This window comes from Monodelphis domestica, chromosome 3, assembly GCF_027887165.1.
Source record: "Monodelphis domestica isolate mMonDom1 chromosome 3, mMonDom1.pri, whole genome shotgun sequence".
Taxonomy (NCBI): Eukaryota; Metazoa; Chordata; class Mammalia; order Didelphimorphia; family Didelphidae; genus Monodelphis; species Monodelphis domestica.
This window is the reverse complement of record NC_077229.1, coordinates 432,655,249-432,669,561: the sequence shown is the minus strand read 5'-3', so window position 1 is coordinate 432,669,561 and position 14,313 is coordinate 432,655,249. Positions and strand designations below refer to the sequence as shown.

At 34.4% G+C, this 14,313-nt stretch overlaps 1 protein-coding gene across 5 annotated transcripts in view; it reads right to left on the bottom strand.

Annotated features, from left to right (window-relative positions):
• WDR7 (WD repeat domain 7) overlaps positions 1 to 14,313 on the bottom strand; it is a 579,662-nt gene that overhangs the window by 516,472 nt on the left and 48,877 nt on the right. For 4 of the 5 annotated variants that reach the window (XM_007487542.3, XM_001366509.4, XM_001366558.4 and 1 more), the window contains exons 4-9: positions 11,099 to 11,177; positions 9,415 to 9,589; positions 7,965 to 8,041; positions 6,999 to 7,118; positions 1,979 to 2,124; positions 1,423 to 1,525 (exon numbers count right to left, since the gene is read on the bottom strand). In XM_007487542.3, coding sequence (XP_007487604.1) covers positions 1,423 to 1,525; positions 1,979 to 2,124; positions 6,999 to 7,118; positions 7,965 to 8,041; positions 9,415 to 9,589; positions 11,099 to 11,177 — 700 coding nt within the window. The remainder of the gene's footprint in view (positions 1 to 1,422; positions 1,526 to 1,978; positions 2,125 to 6,998; positions 7,119 to 7,964; positions 8,042 to 9,414; positions 9,590 to 11,098; positions 11,178 to 14,313) is intronic. The other variant, XM_016431643.2, reaches the window with a different exon arrangement.

Below are 14,313 nucleotides of genomic sequence, written 5' to 3'. Positions count from 1 at the left end.
AATGAAAGCTGAACTTTTATTAAGAAAATCACATGGTGGTCAGGGAGGTAACTAAGGAGAAAATTATTGCCAGAGATTGTAATATACAATGATGATGATTTTCAGGAGAATAAAAGGAATGGTAGACAGGAAACCATCATCCTGCCTCCCCATCATCTACTCTGTGCTTTCTTGACCTTGACTACTCACTTTGTTTCATTTACTTTAAAAGCTCTATCCACATGATTAAATACTCAGTACAATATTTAACCTTTAGGATAATCAATTTTTATTATAAAGTGACCTCAGTTAATAAATGTTTCATTTAATATGTTATGTGTCCAAAGTAAAAAAAAAAAAAATATATATATATATATATATATATATATAAATCACTAGTCAGGACAATTTAACTGGCAAAGGGATAATAAGATGATAAGCCAGAGAAAGTGATCCATGGAGTGATACCAATGACTTAAGGAAAAGGACACATAAAATTTATCCAGAAATGAAAAGGAGGTCAGAGAGAAGGAAGAAGGGTCTACAAAGGCTAGCCCAATGCAGTCCTATTCTACAACTTTAATGGCACCCATACCTTGTTTAGAAAGTCCAACAACTGATAAACATATATAATATACTGAGTGTTTCATCAGTCAATAAGCATTTACTGTACTCCAAGCATTCTGCTAAGTGTTGGAGTTATATTGAAAGACAAAAACAAGGTCCAATTTCTCAAAGGTTACATTCTAATGTGAGGAAAATATGTACAAAAACTTATACATAATAGATATAAACAGTGTAAATGGAAAGTAAGTCAAAAGGGAGACAAGCTCTGGAGGGCTTCCTATTGAAGGTGAAATCTGAGGTAAGTCTTGAAGGAAGTCAGGAGGTGAAGGTGATGATGAAAGTCATTCAAGGCATGGAAAAGACAGCATGGAAAACTGCACAGAATCAGGAATTGGAATATTATTTTCAAGGAACAGCAAGAAGGCCAATTAGTCAATCAGGAAATCCAATATTGAATGTATTATGATAGATAGGAAATTATAATAAATCCTTCCCAAAAGGTAGGTAAATATATCCATCAAGATTAGATTTTATTAATTTAATATTGTCTTAAATGAACAAATCATTATTTCTGCTAAGAAGGAAAAACACTTTAAATATAATCATTTTTTTAAATCCATACCTTCCATCTTGGAATCAGTACTGTGTCTTGGTTCCAAGGCAGAAGAGTGGTAAGGGCTAGGCAATGGGGGTCAAGTGACTCGCCCAGGGTCACAATGCTGGAAAGTGTTTGAGGCCAGATTTAGATCTAGGACCTCCCATCTCTAGGCCTGACTCTCAATCTACTGAGCCACCCAGCTGCCCCAATATAATAATTTTTAATACAGCTGCTTTGATGAATCCATGTATGTTCATGGTGTTCACAATGCATCTCACCTCTTTATCTTCTCTATCCAAAAGACCATACTGTACAGGAGGAATTAAATTTTCAACAGCCTTTCCAACATCACTTCGGAATGAATCACTAGCAGGCAGACAACTGAGAATCAAAGAAAACACTATTTTCAATGAAAATTCATACTTCAAAATTTGTTCCTATCTCATAATTCCATAGCACCGTCTTTTTCCACTGCTAAAATTCATATTTTCATAATTAAATTTTAAATATGAAATTATTACATTACTTACCTATAATATAAATAACAAATGCAATTTCAAGTACCCCGTCTCAACAAAAGATTTTAATGTCTCTTTTGACATTTCTAATTGTGAGATAAACTAAAACTTCATATTTTACTTTTCAAAGATATGCTTTAAAATTATGCTATAATTTTTCAATTGCAAATTTTAACCATCTCTTTAAATTTTTCAATGCAAAAGTCAACAAACTTCTTGAAGTTTGAGATTAAAGGTACTTGTCTTCATCTACATTTCATGGTGATTCTAATGCCTTAACTTTTTCTCATATTATAACTAGTTATTTATTGAGTACCTGGCAGGTAGTTTATAAATATAAATTTGTCCATTTTCTGTCCATATAATAACTTTATCTGCTGATATGAAGTCACCTCCTGTCCAAGTTTGCCCATTTTCACTAGGGCCAGAACATAACAAGGAATAATCTCCAGCATCGAATACCTACAAAGAATCAGAGAGAAATTCAAATCCTAATTCCACATTACAATTTAAACAAAAACAGGGTTACCTCAGTTAAATCCTCTTGGAGCAAAGTTTCATTCAAAATTAAACAGAAGTGGATGAGGTAAAATACAGGTTTTCTCAGCATTAATGAGTGGCAACATCAATTAAGTAGAAAGAGGTAGAAACACTATCCTAAGAGTACTTAAAAACACTATTTTAGTGAACATAGAATAGTATGCCTGTCATATCTGCGAGGAAAAAAGGAATTTAAGACCAAGCAAGAGATAGAGAACATTATAAAATGTAAAATGAATGACTGATTATATAAAATTAAAAAGGTTTTGTACGAACAAAACCAATGCAACCAAAATTAAAAAGAAAGCAACAAACTGGGAGAACATTTTTATAACAAAACTCTCTGACAAAGATTTAATTTCTCAAATATATTAAGGAACTCCATTTAAAAAAAAATTAAGCCATTCCCCAATTGACAAATGGTCAATGGATATGAATAAGCAGTTTTCAGATGAAGAAATCAAAATTATCAAACCTCACACCTAGCAATCTGACCAATATGGCAGCAAAGTAAAGTGATAAATATTGGAGGGCACGTGGCAAAACTGGGACACTAATATACTGCTGGTGGAATTGTGAGTTAATCCTACTATTCCAGAGGGCAATTTGGAATTATGCGCAAAGGGCTTTAAAGAATTCCTGCCCTTTGATTCACCTATACCACCGCTAGCTTGTACCCCAAAGAAATAAGAAGGAAAAATACTTGCATAAAAATATTTATAGCTGTGCTCTTTGTGGTAGAAAAAATTGGAAAATGTATGTGTGGTGGGGTGTCCATTAATTGGGAAATGGCTGAACAAATTGTGATATCTGATGGTGATGGAATACTGTTGTGCTGAGAGGAATAATGAACTGGAAGATTTCTATGTGAACTGGAAAGACCTCCAGGAATTGATGCAGGGTGAAAGGAGCAGAACCAGGGGAACATTGTACAAAGAGACTGATACACTGTGGCACAATCAAATGTAACAGACTTTTCTACTAGCAGCTGTAAAAAAATATTATTATTTAAATTGCAAAATTTAAATTCCTTTTTGAGAAGAATTTTAGGTAAAGAAGATGCTACTTCCCTGAATCCAGAAACATGGAGAAGCCACCATGAAGAAGCCTCCAGACCACAAGCTGCACAAAAATGAACTTTGGGTGTGGTTGATTGAACATTTATTTGCATACATACTTTCATGCCAAAGGGGACTGCCCCCTAACTGGCTTTCTGTCAATGCGTCCAGTAATTATTGGTTTTATTCTTTTCTTTCTCTTATCCTCAAATTATTGTAATCTTTAAATTGATTATGTTTTCATGATCCTTTGGAAAAAATTAATTTTTTTCAAACGATCAAACGGGGGTATGTAAAAAGTGGACTCGAATACAGGACTACAATCCCCACGAGCCTTTGCTCCACTTCCCCAGAATGCCTTGTAATCTCACCTGGGCCAAGATCGAGAAGGTATTTAAGCTGATTCAAAGGCTCTCTTGAGAGCTAGGACTTCCGTTTTGGGGCAGGCATGGCTTTTTTTCATAATGTAGGTGAGGTTGTGTCTAGGCCTCTCTATGGCCTGGACACGTGTCTCTTATCCTGTATTTTCTTTAATCCTTAATCTTCAATAAACCTCTAAAAAATATAATACTCCTTGCAGAAAGAAACTAATTTCTACCTGCCTCAGATGCCTCAGTCTCCCCATCTCCCCTTAAATTTTAATCTTTACACAGCAATGCAATGACCCAGGAAAATCCCGAGGAATTTCTGAGAAAGAATGCTATCTGCATCCAGAGAAAGAACTGTGGAAGCAGAAATGCAGAAGAAAAACATATGATAAATCACATGGTTCAATGAGGATATGATCAGGATTTTGGCTTTTAAAGATCATTCTATAGCAAATATTAATGACATGGAAATAGCTTTTGAATAATGATACATATATAATTAAAAAAAGAAAAATTTTCATCCTACTTGCTAATAAAAATTAGATATTGAATAAAAACTGATCATTTTGTAATTAAATACAAAAAATAAATGCATAAATAAATGAGAACACTATTTTATAGGTTTCTTGTAGCCAAGCAAAAACCAGTGTTCAACTGAAGAAAACTAGAACTCCTAGAGCACAGAATTTGTTCATTTAGAAATATGAGAAGTATTGCCTATAGTTTGTGTGATCCTCTGGATCAATGAACAGGTGGAACCCTGCAGGAGAGAGTTAGGATTGCCCTTAACGAAATCTGTAAAGATTAAAAGTATCCAGCTTGTCTTGCCTCCCTGGGCAGTGATAGGCAAATCAAGAAAATATGGTTGGTTCCTGAGATATGAGAGCTAGTGGGTGTAGAAAACTGCTTATAAGGTCAGACCCAGGAGGAAATGGGAGTCTTCTGGCTGGTGCTTGGAACCTGAAGGAATCCTTGTCAGTGGTGATCTTCAATCCATCATGGCAAACAATAGAGTAGTAAGCTAAGCAACTCTCTACCTCTTTCCTGCTTTTCCCTTTCTTTACAATTACTACTTTGATGTAATAAAGTTATTAAAGCTACTAGCAGCCTCACAATTTAATTTTACCTATTGCAGATTTATATTCAAGAAATTGCTCCATAATAACACAATGGACAAAGCACAGCTAGGCAGCAAGGCATCTGAAAAAGAGCTGGGGCTGTTAGTGCACTGCAAGCTTGATACCAGTAAAACCCTAACATATTGTAAAGATGATTTTAGCGTTGTGACTTAAAAATCTAAATTAATTTGGTCACCAGGGAAAATCCCAAGTAATAAAATACCCAAGTCAGCTGGAAATTATGGTGATTTTAATTAATATAGAGAGAAGGAATTAAGGAGAAGAAAGAGGGAGAGGAAAGAGTTAATTTAAACTGCTCCGGCTCAGACTGAGCCAGGCAGGAGTTTAAGACCTTGGCCAAAGGGGTCTCCCTGAGCCCAAGGGAAAAGGAAGTCAGTCTTACCCAAGTCAGCATGAGACCTTTTCAAGAAAGCTGTCTGAGGGAGCTCCTCCTCCACACCTGAACTGAACTCCCAGGCTGCTCATATAGACCTCTTTTTAAAGATCTTTTCTCTTCTGTCACCTCCTCTAAATGTTCACATCTACCAGTCACAGCGGACGCTTTTCTTCAGCACTGCCCATTCTTTAGTTCTCACCTTCTTTGAGTAGATTTTTTAGTTACTTAACACTTCTTTGTTAAGTTCACCTTTTGTTACTTGACCTTTTGTGATTAATTTAACCTTTATAGGTACTTAACATCTCTTTCTATTAAGGTCTAAAAATAGACTTAGCTTAACATTCTAGCTTCACTATAAGGTGAGAACTAAGTACCTTCATTGTTCAATCAGGAGATTACAACTTTATCTTCCCCTAAAGTACTGTCTAAGTAGGATGGAGTAATTTTAAAGTTCACAATATCCATCTGGATTAAGAGAAGTATAATGTCCAGGAATAAAGAGGTGCTGTATTCTGCCCTGCTTGGACCAGTTCTGGAGTTTTTTTTATCAGGTTCTAGATAGTGCACTTTAGAAAGAACACTGATATGCAAAAGAACGTCTAATGGTGAAGTGAAGGAATAAAAAGTGTTTACTCTGAAGAAGAGAAGGGTCAAAAAGTATATAATGTTTGCTTTCAGGTATTAGAAAGGAAATCCTTTTTAAGAGAGAGATTAAACTTACTGTGTTTGGACCCAGAGGCAAAATAAGGCATTTTTAGGCTTGATATTAGAGGGAAATGCCTCCTAAGATTTAGAGTTATCCCAAGGTAGGATGGGCTTCTTTGATAGGTATTAGGTTCCCCATTTACTGGAGGTCTTCAAGAAAAGTTTCAATGACTACCTGCTGAGTATATTGTGGTGGACATTCTCTTCTGGTATTAAAATGGTCACTGAGGTCCTTCCATAATTCATTTGAAGACAATAAATAAAAGAATTCAAGCTAAAAAATGGTTGCAACTTTCCTTTCCAAACTTATTTCATAAAGTTCTCCTTTCAACTTTTTTCTCAACCAAACTATACTATCAAAAGATACAATACTTTAATAGGCACACACACACACACAAAAAAAAAAATAGGAAAGGAATCAGAAAGTGGCCTCACCATCAAAACTTCACACAGATAAGTACAACACAGAATACAAGATAAGCAAGGGAAAACACAGTAAGAAAGAGAAGACCTGGAAATCATATAAATCTACCACTTAAAAAAAAAAGTATCATTATCTCTTTATTCCACCTTATTCCAAAGACATTCAACTCCACTATTTTGATCCTACTATAAATCAGAAATTGATTAGCTAAAGCAGTCCTAATTCTCTCTGTTCTGATAATGACCCACATTATTTATTTATTTCTGCCTACCTTCAAGGCCTAGCTCAAGGGTCAGCTCTTCAATGAGGTCTTCTTCATTCCCATATTCAGAAGTGATCCCTCAACTACCTCAAATTTCTCATGTCACTCTATTTGACATCTCCTGTTCACTTTATACTCTAAGCAGGATTGTAATTATTTGTATTCCTTCTTTTATTCTCACCTTCTCATTCTAGCCTAAGCTCCTTGATAGTAGTGCCTTGCCTAGTAGATACTATTTCAATCTTTGTTGAATTTGCCCTAAAAATAATAGAGAGCCCCACAGAGCAACTTTCCAAATACTTCCTCCAAAGGGAAAAATTTGCTACAAAAAACAATGAATATAAGTTCAGATATGACTACTAAATGATTAAAATGGTCTTTCTCAGAGCTTTTCTCTTAAGTTTAGTAGTAATTGTCTAACAAATATGGAAAACCAGCTTTTTTACTTAACTGGGTAGCCTTACCCTCCAATATTTAGAACACACAACCAAAAGTGACCTTTGGGTAAATGTACAGAAAGAGATACTTTGGCAATTCTGACAATAAATTGGTTTGGATTCTTCTTCAAATATTGGTTCAGTATCCTGAAAGATAAAAAACAAAAAACAAAAAAAGCCCTTGGTTACCAGTGAAAACAATCAGACAACAGCAAATAAAATAGTGAAGTGAAAAGCGAATTTCCTATTTTCAACAACTCAGTAACAAAGAAAGAACAAATACTACATCCCAATGAAGCAGTCACAAATGTTGAGATATTCAGAACTGAAAGAATATTGAAACACTTTTAAAAGCTCATACTAAGTGAAGAAGAAAGAGAATCAAATCTATTAATTGCCTACTGTGCAACCAGCACCAGCACTATAGATGCTAAGGATACTGAAACAAAAAATAAAGAATGAATTCTAATTCTTACTAAGCGATTATATAATCTTAGGAATATCTGATAATCCATCTAGTTTGGTGTTAACTTTGTTTTTTTTTTTAATTAAGTCAAATTCCTTCGATAGAAAGACTAGCACTAATATTGGCAGGGCACAGATTTCTCCTACCCACTAACAAAATGCAATACATGAAGCAAATGACTAGAAACACCCGTTTTTAATTTTTGTTATTTTTCCCTCAAGTACGTTACCATCTAATGTAGAAGCTATACTTAGAAGTTTACTCAGAAGTAAAAACCAACTTGTTTCCTTCCAAAATAAACTTCTCTATTTCATATGCCAAGAAAATTGAGGATTCCTTAAAAGAAACTTTTAAAATTTACTTATGCAATTATTATTATTCATTCTAAAGTATTCAAGAGACTATAGAAAATTAGGCAGACAACCATCACAAATACCAAAAGCAGAGGCCCAAAATATTACTATCAAGAACTGAGTACAGAAAGAAGCAATGCTGAGAAAATTGGAGAGACTGATCACAAATCTTACCTGGGTACCACTAACTTCAGATGTAACAATCCAAACCTTCAAGATTCCTGTCACTGAAACTGCTACAACAGTATCCTCTAAATAGGAAACAAAAGGAAATATATAGCATGCTTTCTCTGATATCAATTTTTCATATAATATAATCATCTTTAAGGAACTTTTTTTAATCTATTAGTGAATGAGTTTCCATACAACTAAGGAAAACAAATACTTCCTGTACTGATATTCTCAGAATATAAAATGTATATGCTAAATTAAGGTAACTGACAGTGTCATTAAGTAATATTCTACACAAAGTCCAAACTAAAGATCCTATTCATGATGTTCTCCAAATGATTCAATTTATACATGATATGATACAAACTGTATCACATCCAAAAGTCCTACATAAGTGTGAGAGAGACCGGTCCTGTGATTTCACTGGTACAATGAACCTCTAGATAAACAAATACCATCTATCAGATGTCTTCACTCTTTCTACAACTTATAATTCAGCCTTTACAACAGTAAGTATTTTCAATACTCCTGGGATCTGATTTAGTTAATGAAGATTCTCCCTCTAAAACATAACATTTCAAAGACAGAAGTTAATGATGAAATTATAATAATGACACTTGAAAGTGCTAAGTTTGGCAAAGTCCTTTATACAAAACACAATCTCATGGAATCTTCAAGAGTTGGTATGGCCAGAAGCTCACTGGCCATTTTGGTAGGGGGTCTTTACAAAGTCAGCTAGAAGGGTCCTGAACCAAGAGCTATACTAGACCAAAAATCCCCAACAAAGAAACAATACAGTGAAGTGCTAGGTGAGAGGTTGTTAAATAAAAACTTGAGGATACTCTCAAGAGTGAAAATTACTGCATTCACCAGACACATCTAATCACTAAGTAACAGTTCCCCCTAAAAACTTTGGGGGGAGGGGGGAAACGGATTTCCCTCATTGTGAACAGCAATAACAGTTTGCTCTGAAAACAGAAGTTAAATTTTGTTATGAATGTTGTCCTAACTTAAACAATGAGGACATAATTTTTCCTTATAACTTGCTGATGACAGCTCTGCATTACACCGAATCCATTCTACTTAAAGTCTCCAAATCAGATTCCAAAAATATACAAATGGACCAACTGTAAATATTGCCATTCCTCCTTGATTCCAAAGTTGATGGGAGAAAGATGACTCCCCTCACCTTGAAAAGCCAATAGGCCAGATTCAGTACATGGACAATATTTAGTAATCATCTTCCATAGGACAGGATTCAATATTTGAATTATTATTAAACTGAGGACTATATGAATTGTTGGCAGTAATGTTCAGTTTCTAAATGCAAAAAAATCATGGAAATAGTTATAAATATAAATAAAGAAAAAAGTCTTGATCTCTGAAATGAAACTTGCCAAAAAGAATATTGTTTAAATTTCCTTTTTAAAACGTTTTTTAAAAGCACACTGACCTTGTGTTCGATGGGATCGAATAATACTCATGGAGCTAATCCAGTCAGGAGATATCTTTGATACTAAGGAGTAAAGAACCTCAAGGCTGGTGGCATCCACAACTAGAATTTCAGGGTAATGTCCATAGCACAGCAGTCTCTCCTCATGCTGATTCCCAACAGAGAACTGGTAGAACTAGTTTTACATTAAAAGAGCATAACAAATTAACTCTTTACTTAATAGTTAAACATCAAATGCTTAACTATATGATGCACTCAGCAAAAATACAATTGCTCCTCTAAAATTTTTAAACATATATTATAAACCAAGTTATACATAGACCTAGAAGGGAGCTAGTAGGCTATCTAATTCAATCCTTTCATTTTACTTAAGTGAAAACTGAATCCTGGGGATGCTACCTGACTTTCCCATTGTCAAAAAGAGAGTATCAGAGGCAGGACTTAAACCCAGGTCCCCTACCTCCAAAGTCAGTGCTCTTTCCACTGCCATGTTTCTCTAAAAGAAAATTCTTATTTTTTCTGTACTAAATATTTGTGCCCACAAATATAGTGTTATATCAAACTATCAAAATGTCTATTTAATAGTATTCTTTCTTTAACATTCAGAATCAAAATATGTAAATGACATTAGAAATTCAGCACACAGTTTAACACAAAGATAATGTTCTCAGATATATAAGCATTGTCTAGGTGTAATAATCTAAGATTCTATTACAGTAAGTAATGAAAAAATATCTTAATCCTTTAGAAAAAATATACAATTAATAAACAAAGTTGAAACTAGGTGAAAATGTTCATGTCTCTCAAATGTGAAAAAAAATTAATATTTTGTGGTAATATTCATTTTCTAAGTAAAAGAAAATCATAGTGCATATTATTAGGATCACATCTTCTGCTCCACAAAGTACTGCTGGATCATGGAAGAAAAAAAATTTTTATAGGACAGAGGCCCATACTATTGGAAGGAGTCACACTACAGTCAAAGATCCTACATATCAGTACTCTGGGCCCCACACTTCAAATTTTTCCTTTTCTTACTGTTTTTGGGAGGAAATCAGCAGCACTGAAAGTTTAAATGACTTAAAAAACCACAACAACCTATAAGTTTCAGATACAAGATGGGAACCTAGTTCTTTCTGACCCCAAGACCTGCCCTCTGAAAATTCAATTTTTTAAAAAAATTACATTTTTCTGCCCATTTGAACTTAGTATCCAAACCACCTATAATCTTTATAATTCTCCCCTATATTATATTCTCCTGTCACTGTATACATAGTGACAAAGCTAAAAAAGTTTGGTTAAAGAGTAAAAAACAATACCACTAATATATTCTTTCATCCGTTCATCTGCTCATTGAACAAGTACTTATTATATGTGTACTGTGTGCAAAGAATTGTATAAAATGTGGAGATGATAGATGTCATGATGAATAAAATTGCTTCCTCTATCTAGGTAATTAACAAAATATGAGGCTATAATGTGAACAAAAATACTTTAAATCAAAATAGATTCTAAAAGCTTAAGAGACACAAAAAAGGACTCTGGAAGATGAAGGAGAGAGGAATTGACAATAACTGTTAAGATGGAGAATTTTAGGGAAGTCATTTAAGAAATAAGTAGCACTTAAACCATTTTAGCATACTTATGCTTACAGCTGAACAAATTAAAGAAATAAAATACTAACCTGTATGCCAGTATGTGTACAAGCTAATTTCGTAAATTCGATACATCTGCCATCACTTACATCCCAAAGGCACATTTCTCTATAAAATATAAAATTAAAAATAAAAAACAAAAGATTCATTGTGACCAAATATTTTACTGGTGAGCTACAACAAAATGAGATGAACAAAAATGTTCTGCTGACAATTAATCCATCTATACCAAGGTTTACATTGTAATCTTTTCCAGTCATCTCTTTTTGTAAATTTTTCATGAACTTCTTTCTAGATGAGCCTAAGTTATTATTTCTAATTAAAAATTAAAAACAACAAAAACTGATTATATAAATTTACTCAACTCTGTGCCAATGGTAGTAACATTAATACTCTAAAACCTAGCAAATATAAAAGCAGAAGGAAATTAGCTTTTGTCATATTATTACATATTTATTGCCCCAATCTATAACAAAAATTTTAGAATTTAACTGAACTACAATATTTGTTATATAAAAATAACAGCTCCTTACACAAATACCCATAATTTGAGTATATTTATAATATTTATGAGTAAACACAGCTTCAAAACTCAGCACTGAAAAAAATATAGCCATGAAATAGTTAATTGAATTCCAAATGGATGGTAAACATTTTTTTAAATTATGTAAAAACAGGGGCAGCTGGGTGGCTCAGTGGATTGAGAGCCAGGCCTCTTAGAGACGAGAGGTCCTGGGTTCAAATGTTACCTCAGACATGTCCTGGCTGTGTGATCCTGGGCAAATCACTTAACCTCCATTGCCTAGCCCTTACCACTCTTCTGCCTTGGAACTGATACACAATATTGATTCCAAGATGGAAGGTAAGGGTTTAAAAAATAAAAATAAAATAAAAAATAAAAATAAATTATGTAAAAACATAAAATAAAATAGAATAACATATTTGTGCAAATTGTGATGTGGAAATGTTTTTCTCCTATTCAACCATTAGAAGTAATTATTTGGGGGCAGCTTAAGTGGCTTAGTAGAGTAAATTGAAAGACAGGCCTAGAGACAGAAGATTCTGAGTTTAAATCTGACCACAGGCACTTCTAAACTGAGTGACCCTGGGCAAGTCACTTAACCCCACTGCCTAGGCCTTACTGCTCTTCTGCATTGGAACCAATAAATAGAACTGATTCTAAGACAGATGTTAAGGGTTTAAAAAAAAAAGTAATTATCTGGACAATATAGATGTGTATGAACCAATCATAATAAAATTCTGTACCTCAATATATACACAATCAAGGTAAACAGACAAATAAAGCTTTTAAAAGTTATGGAAAATATGACAAAAATTTGACTTCTAAAATATAATAAACTGCTAAAAATTCACAAAGGTAACTTGCAATCTACATTAAGAAAAAGAACTGGAATAGAGTATTTCCAGAAAAGGATATATAAAAGGTTAATAATCACTTGAAAAAAGTGATCAATATGGCTAAAATTCGATAGAGAAAAAATAAAACAACTTTTAAGTACCATCTCATGTTCATCCAATTGGCAAAAATAGTTAAAATGAGGTATGAGAACACTCCAGAAATACATAAGTCCAAAAGTCATACCTTTTAACCCCCAACATCCATTGTTTAGAATATAAACAATCTGCCCTCAAATGTCCCCTCCCATAAAATTGCTATTTGTATATTTTCAAAATGATTTTTTAAACTAATAGACCAATAATAGAATAGTAAAATAAAGTTATGGATCGTGAATTGAAAGTCTTTGTGGCTACAGTGAGGCTAGAGTGAAAATAAAATTGATGGGTATAAGCAATATAAGGAAAACTGCAAATACCATTATGAATAACTAAACTTTTTTAAAGCAAAACTAGGATATAATCTACTCAATGACCACTTAATATGAAAATTAAATGAGAATGACCAAAAAAAGGATGCTGAAAGATACTGAAGTGGGTGTGACTAAAAGGTTATTTTTTGTATTAAAATTTATTAAAAAACAAATTGTATTGATATCAAGCAAATTAAATTAGATATAGTGATATTCGTTAGTTTCCAAAAACATTTAAAATTATTTTAAAATATCATTAAAGCATTCTGCATTGCAGGGTCATTGTTTTCAAAACATTAAGTAGACAAAGCTTCAATCTCCTGAAATCACTCTAACTCTGGGAGGTGAGAAGGGGCCTAAAATTATCAATTCATTCCCATTCCCCAAGGGAAAAGAGTAAATCAGAGAAAGCCAAGTGACTGATGGGCTTCTAGGCAAGAGGAGTTAGTGTGCAGAGGGGAAACATAATTAAGAACCCTGGCCATCACTTATCCTCTCAAAGCTGTCATAAAATTTAGCTCTGAGGATCCCAACTTAACACATTACTAAAACATGTCTTTTATTCTTACTTCATCTTAGAAGCATTCTGCTGGAGGATTTATTCCTAGGCACCAGTGAAATCCTCTGACACACTCTAGGACACCAAGAAAACCCTAATACTATCTTCCAAAGGCTTACTTTGGTAAGATAAATTTAACCAATCAGATCTGATTCTCTGGGTTCCTCCAGGCTATATATGGTCTAGGGCTAGATTCAAGATCCCCAGAGTCCAAAAGAGGCAGTATGGCTAGTGATCTGGCTTCATAATTAGAAAAAATCCAATCACCCTTCTGACACATACTAATTGTATGAGACTGGAAAGTCACTTAGCCTCTCAATGTTCTAGACCAGGAGTCCCCAAACTACAGCCCACAGGCCACATGTGGCCCCCTGAGGCCATTTATCCAGCCCACACTGCACTTCCAGAAGGGGCACCTCTTTCAATGGTGGTCAGTGAGAGATGCATGGGCACATTCCTGTGACATAATCCTTTGCATGGCACCTTGTTCAGAGAGTAACTGAAGGAGAACCAGGTGCCTTGCAAAGGATTATGTGGCTGCACAATGGAAGACATCAGCATGGTGAGCAGCGATCTGGGGAGGGGATTCTGCTCTGTGTATACCACTGCCCCATATAGTGGTGGCAGTGATAGGCCTGTGAAAGCTGTAACAGACCCACCATAACCAGCGGTGCAGCCTCTGCTATCCCAGACAGTGGTATACAGATTTGTTCATAGTTTTGTTTTGTTTTTGTAGTCCGGTCCCCCAACAGTCTCAGGGCCAGTGAACAGGGCCCCTGTGTAAAAAGTTTGGGGACCCCTGTTAATCTAGATCACTGGTGTCAAACATACACCATTGAAAGGCACGGGGCCCTCT